This window comes from Pygocentrus nattereri, chromosome 27 (assembly GCF_015220715.1).
Source record: "Pygocentrus nattereri isolate fPygNat1 chromosome 27, fPygNat1.pri, whole genome shotgun sequence".
NCBI lineage: Eukaryota > Metazoa > Chordata > Actinopteri > Characiformes > Serrasalmidae > Pygocentrus > Pygocentrus nattereri.
The window spans coordinates 28,490,796-28,513,295 of NC_051237.1; the positions used below are offsets into that span (position 1 = coordinate 28,490,796).

At 42.4% G+C, this 22,500-nt stretch overlaps 1 protein-coding gene across 1 annotated transcript in view; it reads right to left on the reverse strand.

The window, feature by feature from the left end:
* myo1g (myosin IG) overlaps positions 1-22,500 on the reverse strand; it is a 112,095-nt gene that overhangs the window by 72,826 nt on the left and 16,769 nt on the right. The window contains exons 5-12 of the mRNA XM_037535569.1: positions 20,485-20,538; positions 19,965-20,063; positions 19,279-19,395; positions 17,966-18,172; positions 14,653-14,798; positions 14,270-14,384; positions 13,177-13,347; positions 7,360-7,430 (exon numbers count right to left, since the gene is read on the reverse strand). Of these exons, the coding sequence (XP_037391466.1) occupies positions 7,360-7,430; positions 13,177-13,347; positions 14,270-14,384; positions 14,653-14,798; positions 17,966-18,172; positions 19,279-19,395; positions 19,965-20,063; positions 20,485-20,538 (980 nt within the window). The remainder of the gene's footprint in view (positions 1-7,359; positions 7,431-13,176; positions 13,348-14,269; positions 14,385-14,652; positions 14,799-17,965; positions 18,173-19,278; positions 19,396-19,964; positions 20,064-20,484; positions 20,539-22,500) is intronic.

Below are 22,500 nucleotides of genomic sequence, written 5' to 3' on the forward strand. Positions count from 1 at the left end.
AGAGAGAGAGAGAGAGAGAGAGAGAGAGAAAGAAAGGGAGAGAGAGAGAGAGAGAGAGAGAGAGAGACAGAGAGAGAGATGAAATAAACAGTGGAAGAGACCAGCATCAACACAGACACTCCGACAGAGGGAGAGAGATGGAGGAGTTCAGAGAGACTCGTCCTTCAGTCACACTGTCACATCAACATCCTCAAACACTTTCAAACAGGAGACCAAATGAACTGACACTGCTAAAGCTCTTCATCCTCTGCCTTCCTCACTAACACTGTCACCATGGTAACCTTTCCATGTGTACGGAGGCACGGAACGCCGGGATTCTCAGAGCCAGCATGTGAACACAGCACAAGTGGTTTGGCTTCTGAATCGGCCTTTAATGTTATTTAGTGTTCAGGGGCAGATTCCTCTGCACATCTGACCCAATTACTAATTATAAGATCTGAGTGACTCCAGATACCGCGTGTTTATACCCAGAGCAGCTTTCCACAGCATGATGTACTGATTTCGTTTCAGGCCCTTTTCAGATCTGCTCACCCTTATCCCGCTCCGCCACGCTCAACAAACCGCACGCCAAGCACATAGGATATAAAACACGTCTCAGCACAGCTCCCCCACCGTCATCACCATCATAATAGAGCAGCGGAGAAAATGAGGTGAAAAATGTGTCGTCTATTTTCGTTCTCTCTCTGCTCTTCCTTCCTCTGTGAGGAAAAAAAGGCCCACCAGCTCCTAAATTAGGACAGCGCCCTTGAGTTACGGAGTTGCAGAAAATTCCTGCACCAGCAGCAACTTTGCCAGCTTTGTATTCAAACTCGTTCTGATGTCCTCATACAGCATATTTCAGACTTGTTTTTCTGCATAACCTAACTACTGAGATGTAAACAAAGTCATGTAGAGTGGTTTGATGTGAAGGTTCAGATTTCTTGGTGACAGGAACCAGGAGTCGCCATGACTACAACGCAAATATAGGCATTTTATTGACTATCCAAAACCACCAGAGAACCTACACGAGTCTTCTGAGCTTTATATATATTTATAGGACAGTTAGTTCCGGCCACGCGAGCTGATTGGTTGAGAGCCGTTCTAACTGCTGTTATTTCACCACAACGTCACAGGTTTTTCACAAACACTGCATCACTCCACTGAGACGCTGTTGCTAAGCAACGACTCTGACAGCTGTAGGAGACGCTCCAGCCATCTGAACGTTTTTACTTTACCACAAACAGAAAACGGACCCTGTTAAGACCACATCTGACCGACAGCCGATTTGGTCCGACTCTGAAGACGAGACGACACTAAATTCCCAAACTGTCGTCGCCACTGAGCAGCTTTTCAGTCGGCAGCTGTGACAGAAGAACAGCTGAACAACCTGGAATCAGCCAGAAATGAACCCAACACCATTCGCCAAACTAAACGGGCTGTAAGAAGCTTTACAGACCGGCTGGAATAAAACAACATTAATACTGATCTGGACAAACTGACCAAACTGAGCTGAACCTGATATTGGCTCAGTTTTATGGCTCAGTCTGATTTGGTCCGACTCTGAAGATCAGACACGTCTGGCGAATGGTGTTGGGTTCATTTCTGGCTGATTCCAGGTTGTTCAGCTGTTCTTCTGTCACAGCTGCCGACTGAAAAGCTGCTCAGTGGAGACGACAGTTTGGGAATTTAGTATAAGGAGCTGGAGAACGAACTGCCGGCTGAGCAGCGAGTGGGCGGAGCTCGTTACTCTGACGTAGCAACGAGCTGCTCCTTAAGGAGCTCTAATTAGGAGGAAGGAGCTGAACATTAAAACATATTAAACGCCGCGTTCACGGCCAGTTTATTCATTTCTTACTGTATTTATTTAACTGCTGTATTAAAGCAGCAGAGCACTCGAGGAGGGAGTTATCACCAATAACATCACAGCTGGGATGATCTATCTTTATTTGTTCAGACAGCTATAAGAAACCTTAATAATTTACCAATTTGTCCCATTCAAAGACATACAGCTAAATGTAGACTGCCTAACTCTGCTGGCTCTTGCATTAAAGCTAAATGAGCAAGCGGGCAAAATGTCTTCAAGTTCAAGTGACAAAGAAAAGTGAAAAGAGCAGTTTCTCCTCCTCATCCAGCCTCTGGGAGCTTTCCCATAACTTATTGCTAACTACAGTACTGTGTGAAAGTCTCAGGCACCCAAGACACATTTTCAAAATCTATTTGTTTGTGTAGTTTGTTTATTTTTGTTTGTTTATTTGCTGAGAAAAGTGTTAATATTTGAATAAACTAACTTTATTGAATATTAATTAATAATGATTATTTATATATATGTGTGTGTGTGTATGTATATATATCATTATATATACACTACTCAAAAAATAAAGGGAACACTAAAACAACTCAATATAACTCCAAGTAAATCAAACTTCTGTGAAATCAAACTGTCCACTTAGGAAGCAACACTGACCATCAGTTTCACAGCTGTTGTGCAAATGGAACAGACAACAGGTGGAAATTACTGGCAATTAGCAAGACACACTCAATAAAGCAGTGGTTCTGCAGGTGGGACCACAGACCACTTCTCAGTACCTTTCTGCTTTCTGGCTGATGTTTTGGTCACTTTTGAATGTTGGTGGTCTTTCACACTCGTGGTAGCAGGAGACGGACTCTACAACCCACACAAGTGGCTCAGGTAGTGCAGCTCATCCAGGATGGCACATCAATGCAAGCTGTGGCAAGAAGGTTTGCTGTGTCTGTCAGCGTAGTGTCCAGAGGCTGGAGGCGCTACCAGGAGACAGGCCAGTACACCAGGAGACGTGGAGGAGGCCGTAGGAGGGCAACAACCCAGCAGCAGGACCGCTACCGCCGCCTTTGTGGAAGGAGGAACAGGAGGAGCTGCCAGAGCCCTGCAGAATGACCTCCAGCAGGCCTCAAATGTGCATGTGTCTGCACAAACGGTTAGAAACCGACTCCATGAGGACGGTATGAGGGCCTGACGTCCACAGATGGGGGTCTTGCTCACAGCCCAACACCGTGCAGGACGCTTGGCATTTGCCAGAGAACACCAGGATTGGCAAATTGGCCACTGGCGCCCTGTGATCTTCACAGATGAAAGCAGGTTCACACTGAGCACATGTGACAGACGTGACAGAGTCTGGAGACGCCGTGGAGAGCGATCTGCTGCCTGCAACATCCTTCAGCATGACCGGTTTGGCAGTGGGTCAGTAATGGTGTGGGGGGGCATTTCTTTGGAGGGCCGCACAGCCCTCCATGTGCTCACCAGAGGTAGCCTGACTGCCATTAGGTACCAAGATGAGATCCTCAGACCCCTTGTGAGACCATATGCTGGTGTGGTTGGCCCTGGGTTCCTCCTAATGTAGGACAATGCTAGACCTCATGTGGCTGGAGTGTGTCAGCAGTTCCTGCAAGATGAAGGCATTGAAGCTCTGGACCGGCCCGCCCGTTCCCCAGACCTGAATCCGATTGAGCACATCTGGGACATCGTGTCTCGCTCCATCCACCAACGCCACGTTGCACCACAGACTGTCCAGGAGTTGGCGGATGCTTTAGTCCAGGTCTGGGAGGAGATCCCTCAGGAGACCATCCGCCACCTCATCAGGAGCTGCCCAGGGGTTGTAGGGAGGTCATACAGGCACGTGGAGGCCACACACAACACTGAGCCTCATTTTGACTTGTTTTAAGGACATCACATCAAAGTTGGATCAGCCTGTCGTGTGTTTTTCCACTTTAATTCTGTGTGTGACTCCAAATCCAGGAGTCCACTGGTTAATAAGTTTGATTTCCATTGATGATTTTTGTGATTTTGTTGTCGGCACATTCAACTTTGTACAGAACAAAGTATTCAATGAGAATATTTCATTCATTCAGATCTAGGATGAGTTATTGGAGTGTTCCCTTTATTTTTTTGAGCAGTGTATATAAAAATATATGTATACATATATATATATATATATATATATATTTCTGTTTATCTGAATTATGAATACGACTTTATTCTAATGTATATTGTGATAAACTCACTGCTGAGGGAAACTGATTAAACATTCGCTTAGACGCCTGAAACCTTCACACAGCGCTGTACATCAAAGGCAGCCTACATTTAGTATATGTCTTTGAACGACACAAATTATTAAATTATTAAGGTTTTTACAGCTTTGTCTGAACAAATAAATGTACCTGATCATCTTTACATCACTTTCTTTGTTCTTGTGCCACCTGTTGCCATTTTATATATATATGTATAATAAGCAGATATAAATATATAATTTTTCATTTATTACTGGGTGCTCACCACATGTAGGTCTACAAGACAGTAGTGCGTCCTGCTATGATGTTTGGTTTGGAGACTGTGGCTCTGTCTAAAAGACAGGAGGCTGAGCTGGAGGTGGTGGAGATGAAGATGCTGAGATTTTCGTTGGGAGTGACCAGGATGGACAAGATTAGAAATGAGCAGATCAGAGGGACGGTGAAGGTGGAGCAGTTAGGAGATAAAGCCAGAGAGGCCAGGTTGAGATGGTTTGGACATGTGTTGAGGAGGAATAGTGGAGATATTGGGCAAAGAATGTTGGAGATGGAGCTGCTGGGTATAAGGAGAAGAGGTAGACCTCAGAGAAGGTTTATGGATGTAGTGAAGGTGGACATGGAGATGGTTGGTGTGAAAGTAGAGGAGGCAGTGGATAGGGCAAGATGGAGGCAGATGATCCGCTGTGGCGACCCCTGAAGGGAGCAGCCGAAAGAAGAAGAAGACTGGGTGCTCACCACATAGTATCTGGTGCTCACTTGGTAGTATTGGGCGCTCACCAGATAGCATCTGGTGCACACCAGATTTATACCTAAAAAAATTACAATTCTGCTCTAATCGGCTCAAAACAGGTCTTTTTTTATAACTTATATTCCATATATGGACTGTGTGGCCTGAGAAGAGAACAGTACGTTTGTACTAATAACCTCGGTCTGCTGTTCTCTCTGAGAGCAGAGCGCTGGCACAGCAGATGGACTGGGGGATTACCGTTAACACTTATGTACCAACCAGTTCTCCTGAGAGTTTTTAGCACATGTGAAGTTCACGCTGAGGGAATACAGGGCCATTATTCCAGCCCCAGCTGCTGGAGGGCCTGGAAACGCGAAGCCAGGCACTTAACCACAATTCAGATGAGTCATACAGCAGAGTGGGTGCTATTTGGGACCAGTCTGTCACTGCTTAGCCTCTAATCTCTTGGAAAGTACGTAGTATGAGATGTTTTGATTCATTAAAGGGCTCATATTCTGCATTATTCTTCTGTTTTTAGTTTTTCCTCTTTACCACTTACGATGTTTGTGAGTTTGTATGCACCAAATATTTTGAAACAGCCTGTATGCTTTGAAATTTTAAGCGTTTATTTGACTATATCAAACTTTTTGATCTAAAAAAAGTGAAAATAAATGAAGATTTGTGGAAATTAAGGGTAAATAAACACTCTTCTCATTAATGCACACTGAGGTTAACAGTGTCTTCTTTCTGTTTTAATGTTTCCACTTTGGAGAAGGTTTTTTACAGCAGCGACAATATGTAAAGAAAAAAGGAAGAAGGAAAAATGTTTAGAAGATTTGTGAATGTAAGATTAAAAAAGCTTGAAAATATAGAAAATGTTCACACAGTGTAGAGGACAGCTGCAAAGTATCAAAAAATAAAAACATTAAAATATAGCTAAAGGTGGATTCCACTGATTTCTAAACATTTCTGCGTAATTAAATGGTTCAGAGTCGTTCTGAGCGGTTTGGTGTGAAACGCTCTGCTCTAGAGAAACTTAGTGAGTCAGAGCTGCTCACAGTGGTGGTGATGGGAACCAGACGTCTCCCTCTAAAAGCTCCTCACAGAAAGTTCCTACATGAGGTTATGGATTCACTGCCTGATGACATTGTCTTACGACAGTTTTGAGAAGATTTAGACTAAGATGTATGTTTATACACATTAATAGTGGCAAAGAAAACTTTTTTTTCAGATTTAACATCAACATTATATATAAAACTCATAAGACACATGTAGGTTCACTGGTGGTCTTGGATGGTAAATAAAAAGGTTTATTTGTGCTGTAGATATTGTGAAGACCACAGTATAGATTCTCTACAATGAAGCACTTCACATCAAACCACTCTGAATGAGTTTGTTTACATTCAGCGGTGGACGAAGTTCACAAACCATGTGCTTGAGTTAAAGTCGAGACCCCCAAGGTAAAATATTCCTCCAGTAAAAGTAGAAGTTCCTCCCTTTAGACCTCCACTTGAGTAAAAGTACTAAAGTATTTTCCTTCAAATGTACTTAAGTATAAAGTAAAAGTACTAAAAGAGGAATTCTGGCTCTGATGTCCTGTTATCATTTTTATAACCAGACTGGCTTCATGAACTCATTTCAGGTGAAAGTCCTCCAGCGTCTCTCTTGGTAAACCAGTCTTTTAATAGAACGTCATTAATTAGTGACGCTGACGTCTATTAAAATGATCAGAAGCTCAAAACACTGAAGGTAAACAGTTTCCATCAGGGAGAACCGAGTGGCTCTGAAATCACTTTTTACACACAAGCAAAGTTTCAGTTTCAGATTTATTTACAACTTAGTTCCAAGTTTAAGTTGAATAAAAACTAGCTTTAAACTCAGGATCACAGATGAGCTCCTTTACTATGTTGATCTGTAGGCGTCTGTTCATAAACATAAACCAGCCCAAACTCATTTACTATAAAATGAAATGGTGTTTGTAGAAATTCAGAAAAAAGCCGCGTCAGTCTCGACTGCATATGTGGACATATTTCTATATTGAGCTCTATTTACACAAAGTTAGGTTAGTTCATCATTTATGTTGAACAGACTCTCCCAAAGTTTTGCGCTGCTGCGCTGACGTTGAACCGCGTGCTGCACTGGGTCGGTATGACCAACAGGTCAAAACCAGCTCTAAACAAAGTGACCGCTGGGCCCTGATTGGTGCTCTGGCTTTGCGCTTCTTTCGTTTTGACATGTTACGTTTTTATACACACAGAAACCAAAAGGAACGACAGATTTCTCAAAATGTAGGAGGAAAAAGTCGGATATTAGACTCTGAAATGTAGTGGAGTGAAAGGAGAAAGTCCCCAGAACGGAGAAACTTCAGTACAGATACACCAAAAATACTAAAGTACAGAAACCAATTACATTTACTCAGTTACTCAGTTACTCAGTTACTCAGATACTCAGTTACTCAGTTACTCAGTTACTCAGTTACTCAGATACTCAGTTACTCAGTTACTGTCCACCACTGTTTACATCTCAGCAATTTAACTGTGCAGGAAGTTTGGAATATCAGTGGACCTCCCCTGTAACATCTTTAGAGCTGGAGGAAAGTAGTCTAAACTCACGTGACGTCACCAGCGTAGTGTCGGATGCGGAAGTGCCGGTGGAACTCCATGCTCTTGTCAGTTGGATTCAGCTGAGAGAGAGCAGTTACAGACAGGTCAAGTGAATGTGGTCACAACATTAAGAGCACAAAACAGATGAGACACATTACAGACTGAAGTCCATCTGACTGCAGTCCATCGGCCCCCTCTACCCCATTCATTATTGGTCAGTTTCTGACCACAGGACTGCTGTTGTCCAGATATTATTTGTGATTTTTACAAAGGTCAGTGTCACTGCTAGGTTGAGAGTGGTCCACCCCCCCCCCCAAAAAAACATCCAGACAAGAGTGTTTCTGTGCCAGAAACTGACCACTGATGTAGGACTAGAGGATGAGGAACACAAACTGTGCAACAGATGAGCTGCAGTCTTGAACTGCACATCCAGCAAGGTGGAGCTACAAGAGAGAGGTTTCTGATAAAGTGGCCAGTGAAACTGTTGATTGTGGATGATCTGAAACACCACAGAGCATTCAACTAGAAGTTGGTGTAAGTCTGAGCCTTCAGATGGTCAGTCACCAACTGTATCCTCTCAAACGAAGAGCGACAGATGTGGTTATTTCAGCAGTGATAGAGAGAATATCCTCAGCTGAAGTAAGTTCTCTTTGGTTTACAGCTTCTGAGCTCCAGGCTAGGCTGTGATGTCTTGACTGTGGGAATGCTGCTCCCTGCTGACTGGGCCGACTGACTGCAGCAGCACAAACAAAGAGCAGGTCAAGCAGCAATGCCACAGTTTATTACTAATAAGCAATATTGATAACATGAAATATTACAATATTCTCCCAATACCAATCAGAAATTTGTCCCAGAGTGGCAAATTCATGAACATGCACAGTTGAATGCAGCCCCAATCAAATTCCTTATTCTGTTGGATTAATGATACGATATCATATAAAGAGAACACACAAATATGGCATTTAATTAATAATTATTTCCTGAGTTTGATACATAAACAAAAACATAAAATTTAACATCCATATACAAAATAGTAATAGTAAATAGTAAATGTCCACAAAAGTGGATGCATGTATCCATTATTTATACACACACACACACACACACACACACACACACACACACACACACACACACACACACAATATTTCCAAAAGTATTCGGTCGTCTGGCTTCACATTCATATGAACTTGAGTGACATCCCATTCTTAGTCCATAGAGTTTAATATGATGTCGGCCCACCCTTTGCAGCTATAACAGCTTCAGCTCTTCTGGGAAGGCTTTCCACAAGGATTAGGAGTGGCACAACACAGTCAGACAAGTACCGTCTCCTGGCAACCGCCAAACCCAGACTCATCCGTCAGATTTCCAGATGGAGAAGCGTGATTGGTCACTCCAGAGAACACGTCTCCACTGCTCTAGAGTCCAGTGGCGGCACTTTACTCCACTGCATTCCACGCTTTGCACTGCGCTTGGTGATGTAAGGCTTGGATGCAGCTGCTCGGCCATGGAAACCCATTCCATGAAGCTCTCTACGCTGTTCTTGAGCTGATCTGAAGGCCACATGAAGTTTGGAGGTCTGTAGTGATTGACTCTGCAGAAAGTCGGTGACCTCTGCGCACTATGCCCCTCAGCATCCGCTGACCGCGCTGTCATTTTACGTGGCCGCCCACTTCGTGGCTGAGTTGCTGTCGTTCCCAATCGCTTCCACTTTGTTATAATCCCACTGACAGTGGACTGTGGAATATTTAGTAGTGAGGAAATTTCATGACTGGACTTGCTGCACAGGTGGCGTCCGATCACGGCACCACGCTGGAATTCACTGAGCTCCTGAGAGCGACCCATTCTTTCACAAATGTCTGTAGAAGCAGTCTGCAGGCCGAGGGGCTCGGCTTTATACACCTGTGGCCACGGAAGAGACTGGAACACCTGAACTCAGTGATTTGGATGGGGGAGTGAAAACTTTTGAAAATATAGCATATATGCATACACACACACACACACACACACACATATATATATATATATATATATATATATATATATATAGTGGATACATACACTTTTGTGGACATTAATCATAAGCGCAATTACACCAAAGGAATCCTCCCATCATGGATCTGAACACCTCCAAAAGTAGTGGGACAAAACACTGTTACAAAAAATGCGTCTGGCTGATTGACGAAATGCAGTTAGGCCACATGCTAAGGACATCAGAGGGGAGTAGTAACTAGTTACATTCACTCAAGTACATGTACTTAAGTAAAATACTGATTTAGATATAGATTTTTACTCTTCTAGGTATTTTTAAATCATAATATTTTTACTCCGACTAAAGTGAGTAAAGGAACCTTTTACCCTGTTATATTTTGGTCATTCATATTTAGTCACTAATTTCAATTTTTGTGTTTAATTTTAAAATGTTTGGGGCTTTGCATTTTAGACCAAAAAAAAAAAATCTAAAAACAAAAAACAGCTGCACAATCTTCAGTTACGATGCTGATAAATACTGGATGTAGTGAAACATTCTACATATGCAAGTATCAATACGTTTACCTCAGTACTGATTTAGGCCACTCGCCCCACCTCTGCACATGACAACAGGTGCACCAAACACATGCTCTACAGTCCATGTTCCATAATCTATCACATATCATTAATATTGCACGTCTCTCGTTATTTACTGTAGCTCGCAATAGATGGAAGCAAATGAGTGTTTGTAGCTCTGCAAAACGTCTGATTGTACAGTCAGTACAGTGAAACCCTGCACTGGGAAAAACGCTCTCCTGTGTTTAAGATTCAGTAAAACACAGTGCGACACCCTCCTTTATTTATGTAGCTTAGACATGATAGACTGCAGTTTTTAAACAGGCCCAAAATAGGAGATCTTCCCATTTAGGAAGTCTGTCCACAACATTTAGCTGTCACGATTGGCCACTCCCAGTCCTCCATGTGCTTTTGTTTCGCTTCCTTCCGTCCTGCCCCCTTGTTTCCAGACCCTGCCCTTAATTGTACCACCTGTGTCTTGTTAACCCTCATTCTCTCTGTATTTAAGCCCTGTGTTTTTCCCTAGTTGTTTGCTGGTCTTTGTTCTGTATTGTATCGTATCGTTTGGTGTTTGTTCTCCGTTGCTTGTTTAGCCTGTTTTCCTTTTCTGTAATGTCTGTCCCTCATTCTCTCCGTATTGGCTCTCTGACCCTGGACCGTTTTGACCCTGAATCTGGATTTGCCCCTAATAAATCTGGCTTCTCTTCGTATATGCGTCCGCCTCCTCGTTGCTCCCCAGCTTTACATTAGCACATCACTAAAATGCAGCCAATACTAAGTGGTGCATGCAAATACACTCGTGTTAACGGATGTAGCCTTTTATACCCTGTGGAGGTAGAGTGCCACTACAAGCAGTAGCACTTCCAAAACAGGACCATAATGAGGTATTTAATGCTTTATCTTACCGGCTTCACTATTTTTTTGTTAATATAAACTCATTCTGAAACTGAGGCCTGCAATATGTTCCAAAAATGTGGGATGAGGCAATTTACCAGGCAATGTCCAAAAAACATCTAAAACCTGCTTGGGTTTATTAATGTGAAAGCAAAATTACCACTCAACACATTTTACAGAAACATATGCTGCCTCCTAGACATGTGTTATGTAGGGACAGCCATGCTTATTTCAACATGTTAACCCCAAGCCACATTCTGCACGCGTTACAGCAGCATAGCTGCATAACCAGAGGGTGCGGGTGCAAGACTGGCCCTCCTGCAGTGCAGAACTGTCTCCTATTGAAAATAGAACAACAGGCCCTGTTCAGCTGCACAGACGACTCCTATAACAGAAAAGCGTTTAAAGCCAGATCAGTTTGTGTCTTCAGTCCACGAATGATTCTTCTGTGGACACCACATGCCATTCTTGTTTCATGTGATCTTTTAGATAGTCTTTAAGCTACAGTCACATTACCAGGTTGAAGTAGGACAAATCCAAATGTTTTGCCTTAATGCGAGTCAGATCTGTGTGGACACAGCATCATTCAGCGTTACCATGGCAACAGCGCCAAATAGACGTTAAAGCCTGTAAAAGCAGCTCATCTCACCTTCTTCTCCTCCGTCTGGCTCTAATAATGAAGCTGAGAGCTGATCAGAGTTAATGATCTTCTCAGCGAAGCTCGTTCTGCTCGTTAGTTTGTGCTGATGATGCAGTGATTCAGTCACGTGACGGTACTGAGTAGAATTTGTCATTTCAGGACGCCAGTTTGTCCACATAAGTGACAGATTTCAGTCACTTATGTGAACGAGTGTGAACCATCGAGAGAGATCAGACTTGAGCAATGAGGCCTGAAATGTGAACGTAGCCCAAGCCCAGGGTTTTTTGGTTAACTGAAGGTACTGCTTCTATTTCTAGAGCTACTGAGATTATTTTCAGTGCATTGTCTGACTGTTAACTGGACTTTATTTCAGTACTTTCTGACTTTGTTTTTGCCTTCTCCCTTTGGACTTGTTCTGATCTGTGCTGGTCCTGACCTATGCCTGGTTTTTGACCATGTCTTCGGAAAATCCTCCGCCTTAGTGTGTGTATGTGGGTGTTTCACTGCACGGATGGGTTAAATGCAGAGATCTAATTTCACAGTGTGCAAACACAGAGACGAACGGTTCTCAATTCAATTCTTTAACTCAGCGGTAAACATGCTCCCATCCCAACCAACGTTTTTGGAATGTTTTGCAGGCATCACATTTGGAATGAGCATCTATTTACATAAAACAATGGCGTTCATAAGGTAAAACATTAAATATCACCTGTTTTAATTGTTGTCATATGTTTAATACAGGTTGAACACAATTAGTGATGACTTAATGCTCTTATTATTACTTCACATGTTTTCCTAACTTCTTTGGAACTGGGGTTGTATAAAAACACGCTTAAAGCATAATAGGTTTAGTTGGTTATGATGGTTGCTTGGTGGAGCACTGCAACAATAAACGGCACTGACTTCGAAACCTTCCTGTCAAGTCTGTTGCAATTTAAAAATAACGATTGGCCCCTCCCAGTCCTCTATGTGCTTTTTTTTTTTTTGGTCTTGTCCATGTGATTCCTTGTTTTGTTTCTTCTTGGTCCTGCCCCCTTGTTTCTAGACTCCGCCCTTGATTGTTCTCACCTGTTATCCAACTGTGTCTTGTTAACCCTCATAGCTTCTGTATTTAAGCCCTGTATTTTGCCCTGTTAGTTGGTTGGTCTTTGCGTGGTATGTATTATATTGTTTGGTCTTGTTTCTTCTGACTTCTGCTGTGTGTTTAGTCTGTGTTTATTTTCCTCATGTCTGTTCCCCGATCTACCCGTGTTGGCTCTCTGACCCTGGACCGATTTGCCCCTAATAAATCTCACTTTTCTCAGCGTATGCATCCACCTCATCATCACCCCCCGGCATTACAGTTACACTCATGTGAGCATGCACGTCATGAATCGTTGGGGTACCCTGCACTCAGTATGTAAGATGCATTTCTAATAAATAACTATGAAATATGAGGTCATGCTTGGGTACAGGAAGAACCAGCACTGGTTGACTGACACCAATACTAGTGTACTGGTCCAGACAACATATGGTCCAGTATATACTTTGTAGTCATTATAAGGATAAAAGACTAAAAACAATGTGCCAATAAAGCAGTGAGCTTCAACACACTACACACAGCGATTAGTCAGGACATGTGTCAATTGGACCTGTTAATCTGTTAATCTACTATGAGAGTGAGACGGCCAACTTAAATTAAACTATAAAACAGTTACCAACAAGTTTCAATTCAGAGAGACTGAGAAACCATCATGTGGTCATACCTTGCGGGACGTATAGTGAGGATGCTGTCCGAGTTTGTGGTTCATGCTGTCCAAGCAAACGGTGTCTGTAACTTTTCCTGCCGTCAGACACGCCTCATCCAGGATGGAGATGATGCCCTTATGGGGCTGTTCCACCAGATCCACGATGATCTGGTTATTGAAGTAGTCAATCTGTCCAGATCAATGAGATAAAAATGCAATGGATCTGATCAGACAATCAAACATAAACGCAGATGTAGAGCATTCCCTCAGTGTCAGCGTTTGATTGTGCCCAGCGGGCCTTGGCCCACCCAAAGTGACCACACAAACATAATTAATATTAAAATCATGTAAATAAATTAAATAAGTACACAAATAAAATTAACTCACCAAAATATGTGATATATTCAAAGTTCAATATTGGCCAAGTGCATATACACACAGACAAACATACGTACACTACATGGACAAAAGTATTGGGACACTACACGTTATACCTACAGGAGCTTTTATGAGTCCCATTCTAAATCCACTGGCTCAGTGCAGTCGGGCAGGTAACGTTCTCCTGGCATTCGCCAAACCCAGACTCACCCATCAGACTGACAGACAGAGAAGCGTGATTCATCAGTCCACAGAATATGTTTACACCGCTCCAGAGTCTAGTACTGGTGCTACTGTAGGCTTGTGTGTAGCTGCTTGGTCAGGGAACCGTGCGATTCAGTACTCGGCGGCCTCACTCTGTGAGTTTGCGTGGGCTAACACTTCATGGCTGAGCTGTTGTTGCTCCTAGCTGCTTCCATTTCACAACAATAGCACTAACAGGTGTCTGGGGCAGATCTAGCAGGACAGAAATTTCTGACTTGTGGCAGAGGCAGCTTCCTATGACAGCTCCATGTTTACAGTCACTGAACTCATCAGTAGGACCCACTGTCCAGTGTTTGTCTATGGAGGCTGCAAGTCTGTATGCTTAATGTTTTCCTGTTAGCAATGAGTGTGGCTGAAACACCTGAACTCAATAATTAGGAGGTGTGCCCCAATACTTTTGTCCATATAGTGTGTGGTATATATATATATATATATATACATATATATGTTCGTTTAGGTAAGTTCTCACATGTTGCCAGGTGATGCCCTCTCTGTGATACTCCTCCTGCTCTTGTCTCAGGATGAGCTCAATGAAGAGCTGCTGAAGCTTCTCATTGCAGTAGTTAATGCAGAACTGCTCAAAACTAGAGGAGAGAAATATATTACATTAACACAAATATTTCCAAATACAATCAAACCTTAACGGCACAGTTGTGTTGATGTATAATACAGTATGTTACTCATGTGGAAATGATCTATGCATTTGAGTCACATTAATTCAGCCCTTTATTCAGTAGATTGTTATATAAGTTAAACAACAGTTAAACAGTAATTAGAGTCTCACAGGACATCATTTTAGTGACAAAGATAAGTGTAATAGCAAAAATACCTCTAATACTTGCTGGTACTGACCTGTTATTGTCAAATATCTCAAAGCCGTAAATGTCCAGCACTCCTATGACCGTGTTTTTACCATGCAGTGCCGGATTGTAGTTCTTCACCTCTATCACACTGTTGATTCGCCCAACTATCCATGCAAACAGTCGCTCATACAGAGCCTGCAGACACACAAACAGAGAGTTAGAGGCAGCAACGCGTCACACGACACCTGCTTACTTACTTCCTCAGCTTATAAAAAGAACTGCAAACGGAAAGGCTCAGGGTAGTGAGAGCATGCTGAAATGTTTCCTGTTCGGAAAGAAGACAGACAGCAGCGTACCTGTCAACCAAACCCTGATGGGAATAGGAAGACTGCTGAGGGGAAAGATGTAAATTATGGTGGAAACTGTGAACTACTGACCCTTTAAAGAAAAAACAAAAGAAATCCAGTGTTAGCGCCGGGTTCTTCCGTTCCGGCCCTGGAGGGCCGACATCCAGCACAGCTTTGTGATTTTTCTGCTCAAACATCTACGAAACCTGGTGATGAGTTGAATCAGGTGTGTTGAAGCAGGAAAACCAGCAGACTGAGCAGGACACTGGCCCTCCTGGACTTGGAATTCTCCATTCAGGAATGATATGTCGTGTATATGTGGGCCTTTTAGTCGCTGGTTCATTTTGCTAAGCATTCATTTTGGTAGCTATTAAAAAAGGCCGTAGTTTTGTTTTCAGAACCGCATTAATGGGTGTACTGTAACAACGGAAATGGGTGCAGTGTAACCATAGAATGGGCGTACTGTAACTGTAGAATTGGGTGTAGCATCACCTCAGAAATGGGTGCAGAGTGATCATACGCATGGGTGTACAGTTTTGTGTGTTAGGGTTAGCAGACGGAGTCAATGCTGTTCCACTCGGCAAACAGTTGGAAAGCAGTGCAGAGCTAGTTTGTGTTTAGTGTGAGACTAAATTTTCTCTATAGGCTTTAAATCTGGACTCTGAGCAGCCAGAACCACCAGTAAAGACCATTTTATTAAAAATCTGTTTACCAAACATTCTTCTCCTCATTCAGTCCGTGGTTGTTTAGCAATGATACTGTACTGTAAAGGAACTACATTTCTTGGTGGAATACTTATTTATGTTGATTATTATTAATAATAACAAACATCTAAACATTGTGTGTTTTAATATATTTAATGTTGGCCACTGTTTTATAAAAGCAATAAGCCTCTCAAGTCAGTGGCTTACTGTGATTTTGTCACAGGGAAGGGAGTTTTACTCCACCTTGAGTCGTGCCAACGAATACCCTTCACCATGATAAAATCGCAGTAACCCACGGCCTCTCACAGCTTACTGCTTTAATATATTTTGGGGTTGGTTCTTTTTTTGCACAGAATTGTAGGGTAACCATAGAAATGGATGTGGTGTAACCATAGAAATGGATGTAGCGTAACCATAGAAATGGATGTAGCGTAACCATAGAAATGGATGTGGTGTAACCATAGAAATGGATGTGGTGTAACCATAGAAATGGATGTAGCGTAACCATAGAAATGGATGTGGTGTAACCATAGAAATGGATGTGGTGTAACCATAGCAATGGATGTAGCGTAACCATAGAAATGGATGTGGTGTAACCATAGAAATGGATGTAGCGTAACCATAGAAATGGATGTAGCGTAACCATAGAAATGGATGTGGTGTAACCATAGAAATGGATGTGGTGTAACCATAGAAATGGATGTAGCGTAACCATAGAAATGGATGTGGTGTAACCATAGAAATGGATGTAGCGTAACCATAGAAATGGATGTGGTGTAACCATAGAAATGGATGTGGCGTAACCATAGAAATGGATGTAGCGTAACCATAGAAATGGATGTGGTGTAACCATAGAAATGGATGTGGTGTAACCATAGAAATGGATGTAGCGTAACCATAGAAATGGATGTGGTGTAACCATAGAAATGGATGTGGTGTAACCATAGAAATGGATGTAGCGTAACCATAGAAATGGATGTGGTGTAACCATAGAAATGGATGTAGCGTAACCATAGAAATGGATGTGGTGTAACCATAGAAATGGATGTGGTGTAACCATAGAAATGGATGTAGCGTAACCATAGAAATGGATGTGGTGTAACCATAGAAATGGATGTAGTGTAACCATAGAAATGGATGTGGTGTAACCATAGAAATGGATGTAGTGTAACCATAGAAATGGATGTGGTGTAACCATAGAAATGGATGTGGTGTATCTATAGAAATGATGTAGTGCAGCCACTGAAGTGGGTGCAATGTAACTATAGAGAAGATGTAGCTTACCCTTGAAAATGGGTGTAGTGTAACCCTGGAAATGTGTAGTCATCCATCTGACAGTGTTGTAGTTCTACTTCAGGTGGATTTTATCAGTGAACCTACATCATTTATTCCTATCATCTTAAATACAGCAGCTAGGCAGCTGGAGGGCACTTGTACTGTGTAGCTAATTGCCCTGTAACCTCTAGTTGATTTTAAAAGGGGGTCCGGGTGGAGTGGCCTTTAACTTGAGGGGGCAGCGTTGACTAATAATGCTATGCAGTGAGATCCAAATGAAGAAGATGAGCTGTGTTGTTTTGATGACGTTCTGCAGTGTGCAGCTCTCACACACGAAGGGGATTTTATAGAGCTCATCGCTGTCGGCGCTGCACCGAAAGGGGACCAGACACCAGGCGAATGCTACCAGTCTGACCTTCAGCTCATATCTTCAGTTTCATAACGGTAGGTTACTTTACTTTAATGAAGTCAGTGGAGCCATTTCTTTCAGTCCTTTCATCATGAAATTTACACACAATGTAAAGGGCAACAGGAATTTTCAGATTCAGTCAAGAACGCAAAGTGAGAAATGGAGATACGAGGTTTTCTTCCGACATCAGCGATATATGAGTAGTGTGTACAGATTAATGTGAGCTTAACGTTTACTAGCACTCTCACTGCAGTGCATAGTGCTCTGTAGCGCTCTGCTACTTGAAGCTATGAGACACTGCACTGGCACAATCATCCAGAGTGCGGTGGCCTTAAATAGTTAAATAGAAGCAAAAAGAACATTCTTAACGTCTAAAAGCTGATTTAAAAATTAATTTTGGTCCATTTCTGTCAGTCTGAAATTTCAAATTACACAAAGTAAAGTAAAAATGACGCAAATGGAAATGATGTTTTTGATACATTGATTTGCACTCTGACACATCAGCATTAGCAACACGTCCGAGCACCAGTATGAATTCATCTCTTATTTGTTTGTTGTATTGCTGTTTGGGTGTGGCTGCTGTTCCTTTAGGGAAACATACTGTGGTGAGATCTGACAGCACCGCACCTTGGCGAAAGCATCTCGTCCATAGCTGGCCTCCTGCTCGCTGTGACCTTTCTCGATGACCTCTCCGCCCCCAGTGGCCACAGTGCGGTAAAGCAGCGCCTTATTAACACTTTCTGGTTCAGTATCGGTCAGCTCAGAGATGTGCCGCACTGAGTCTCCTCCCACCACCTGGACAGACTCTCCATCAGTCTCAAAGTGCAGGTTCCCCTAAAATCAACAACAGGAATCAAAGGAAGAGACAGATCTTATTTAGTCTCAGTAGGCAGTAGCATCAGTTTATACCAGATCAGAGGTGCACAGCTCCGGTCCTGGATTTGCTGATTTCACGGCACAGTTTGCTGATTTACCTGCTCCAACACACTTGTTTACACCTGTTTGTTAACTGCCAGGTTTAGTGGGTGTGTTTGAGGAGGGAAACGTCCCAGCTGTGCTAAACACTGCCCCCAGTGGCTGGTTGCAAGTTCAAATGTTGGCTAGTTGTAACGTAAGAGTTTACCAAGTTGTGGTTTACGCGTCACTAAATCAGAACAGGATGCACCACAGACTAGTTTTAATACTGAGCTTAGTAGTTACTAAACATTTACACCCCACCTGAGCAGGTGTAAGTGGTGGGGAAGCCATCAGAAACCAAGAAAAAAGCAAGAAAGAAGAGCTAAAAAATTCTAAACGTTACACACTGAGGTTTTACTTTCAGCTGTAATGATCGTCCTCGTTTAAACTATGACCATGAAGCTAAACGGCCACGGCTCCAGCTCCAGCCGGTCAGCCAGAACCCGTCGTTTGAAAAGCTGCATGTGTGGTTTATTAAAGAATAAACAGACAGTGGCTGTAGATAATGAGCTTGATTCAGTGTAACTTGTACACATTGTTCTCTTCTGTGCTGAATATTTTATTTAATTTAGTCCACTGAAAAAGTCAGGACAGCTGACGTGCGTTCGGGCCCGGGTTCTGAACGTGTTATCGTCATGTTAAAGCGACCAACGTATTAGTTAGCTAGTTTATAACTATTAATTAATTAACTTAGTTACTAGTTAATAAACAACTTACAGATTTGTGGTGCAACCAAATTTAGTAAAAGTATAGATTAATACTAAATATTGTAGCTAAGGATTCAGCAAAGACTTAAACTTAAGTCCAGGACCGGAATTGTGTAGCCGTATTAGAGCCCAGAGCATAAATGATTAAAACTAATAAGAAAACATATTAAGATTATATAAAGTATCCTAAATATACCAAACATGGTTTGAAAACTGTGGATCAGATTTTGGTCTGGATCTCTTAGCAGTGGAGTGGTGTGTCCTGCTTTTACTGACCAGGTGCAGGATGGTGCTGAGGATTTTATAGACGGAGCTGACCTCCTCCTCACTGAAACCAATGACCTTCAGCGCTCCCATGACCGCTCGGTGACAGGAACGGTCATCAGAGGACGACTAAGACAGACAGAGAGAGAGAGTGAGAAAGATTAATATTTTATATTATATTATATTATATTATTATTATATTATATTATATTATATTATATTATATTATATTATATTATATTATATTATATCCATCCATCCATCCATCCATCCATCCATCCATCCATCCATCCATCCATTTTCTAAGCTGCTATATATTTTTTAAGTTTAACTTATACTTTAAAATGATAACGATCGTTATTAATGGTAAGATTCATATGATTAATAATACAATAATAATAATAATGATAATATCTTTATTTATAGAGCACTTATCACACTGGTGGCAACTCAAAGTGCTTTACAGACAGGTGATAAAGCTTAACAGTGACAGAAGAATCTATGATTATTAATTTAAAATCATATCAAACAATAATACAGATCCAATTATTAAATCAATACCAAAGAGATGTAGAATTTTAATTAAACGCTAAGCTAAAGGGATACGTTCTCAAATCTTCCTTACAAGTTCCGACTATTTTTGTTGTTGTTATTATTATAATTATAGTACATGCAATCAACGGAGGTTAAAAGCTTACAGTAGAGACGGAGGCTCCCGGGCTGGTGTAGGTGTAGTCTGTGGGATCTTTGCTCAGGTGCAGAGACTTCAGCAGCTCATCAGATCCTCCGCGCAACAACTGCTCACACAAAACAGTCACATCACATTTAGCTTAAAAATCACTGACCGCTCAGTGGGGCCGGTTTGGGTCACTCAGTCTGCTGAATCACTGATCACTGCTGTGTTATTCTGATTATATCTTCATATCTTTGCCTAGAATACGCAAAATATTACAATAACACTACAGTGAAACTACAGTACTGTAGAAATAGTCATACGCAAAAGTAACTTAATTTCATCAAGTACGCAGTAATTATGTAGAAGTGTGTCGTGTAGAGGATGTTTTCACTTATTTACACGTGCAAAATCAACAAGTGTGAGTTGACCAGGGGCACCCACATTTTGTATAATATACATACACTATGTGATCATTTGGTCCAAATACACAACGACCCAATTTTATCCCCTATTCAATTTGTACCACGACCAGCGAGTCTCACCTGATAGAAAGAGTGAAAGTTCCTCTCTCCCTCCTGCTGCTGGACGACTCGAGACTGAGGGAGAGAGACAGAAGTTATTTCTACACTGAATTCACGTAATTGAAATGTGCGTCTCCACATTTCCACACGAATGAAATACAGGCGTAACGTTCTGACCACCTCCTCGTTTCTACGCTCACTGTCCACTTTATCAGCTCCACTGACCGTTTAGCTGCACTCTGTAGTTCTACAGTTACAGACTGTAGTCCATCTGTTTCTCTGATACTCTGTTACCCTGTTCTTCAGTGGTCAGGACCCCCATGGACCCTCACAGAGCAGGTACTGTTTGGGTGTTGGGTCATTCTCAGCACTGCAGTAACACTGACGTGGTGCTGGTGTGTTACTGTGTGTTGCGCTGGTCGGAGTGGATCAGTCACAGCAGCTGGTTGATCATTTTCTGAAGTAATCAAACCCATTCAGTGGTGCTGAGGTCTGGACTCTGGCGTGGTCGGTCCATTGTCCAGCTTCTTTGTTTGGTGTGTCCGTCTCCTTTTCTCAGTGAGGTTCTTCTTGATCATCTACACGTCCTTTCAGACCCACAGCGCTGAGTGGTCTTCTCACAGTGGAAGGATGGACAGAAACACCTGTGGATGTTTTCAGATCTGAAGCAGCTTGATCTTCTCCTCTCTCTCAGAGATCAAAGCTTTCAGTGCTGTTTATCTGATGGGGGCAGGTTTGGTGTCTACCAGGTCTTCCAGGTGGTTGTTAGGAGGCCCATTTTCTCTGTAGCTTTTAATAATTTTTTGAACTCCAGTTCCAGAAACACCTGTTTTTTCACTTACCTTACATCTAATCTCTTCAGAAATATCTCCTGAAAAATGAGTAACTATTACTGACTGGAAATAAATAAGTGAAGGGTGGTCTCTGACTTCTGAAGAGGACTGTGTAACAGTTCTAATTCTCTGTAAAGCCATATTTCCTATTGCCCCAAAATCAAATGACACAGAAGATAGACTCAGCTAAACTCGTCTAATGGCAGCATGTTCATAAACACAGCTTTTCACATTCAGTAAAAATGACCTCGTCCACATGGGCTCAGGGGCAGACAGGACCCGCGTTCACTGCTGAATAAGGAGGAGGTGGAGTTTGGATTTATGCTTTAAGGAAATGATGTAATAACACCTAAAGGTGCAAGACTGCAGCTCACAGACTGCTCATCTCTCACCCTCTGCATCAACACCTCCACATTAAAGCTCACTCAGAAAACCTCACTTATGACAGAGCTGTGAAAAGATGTCAGAAATAACAGATGCAGCATAGGTGCTATACTATATGTATACTATATTTCCAAAAGTATTCGGTCGTCTGGCTTCACACGCATATGAACTTGAGTGACGTCCTATTCTTAGTCCATTGGGTTTAATATGATGTCGGCCCACCCTCTGCAGCTATAACAGCTTCAACTCTTCTGGGAAGGCTTTCCACAAGGGTTAGGAGTGTTTATGGGAATTTCTGACCGTTCTTCCAGAAGCACATTTGTGAGGTCAGACACTGATGTTGGACGAGAAGGCCTGGCTCACAGTCTCCGCTCTAATTCATCCCAAAGGTGTTCTATGGGGTTGAGGTCAGGACTCTGTGCAGGCCAGTCGAGTTCTTCCACACCAAACTGGCTCATCCACGTCTTTATGGACCTGCTTTGTGCACTGGTGCGCAGTCATGTTGGAACAGGAAGGGGCCGTCCCCAAACTGTTCCCACAAAGTTGGGAGCGTGAAATTGTCCAAAATCTCTTTCACTGGAACTAAGGGGCCGAGCCCAACTCCTGAAAAACACCCCACACCATGATCCCCCCTCCACCAAACTTTACATTCGGCACAATGCAGTCAGACAAGTACCGTCTCCTGGCAACCGCCAAACCCAGACTCGTAGTGAGGAAATTTCATGACTGGAATTGTTGTACAGGTGGCATCCTATCAGGGTATCATGCTGGAATTTACTGAGCTCCTGAGAGCAACCCACTCTTTCACTAATCATATTTA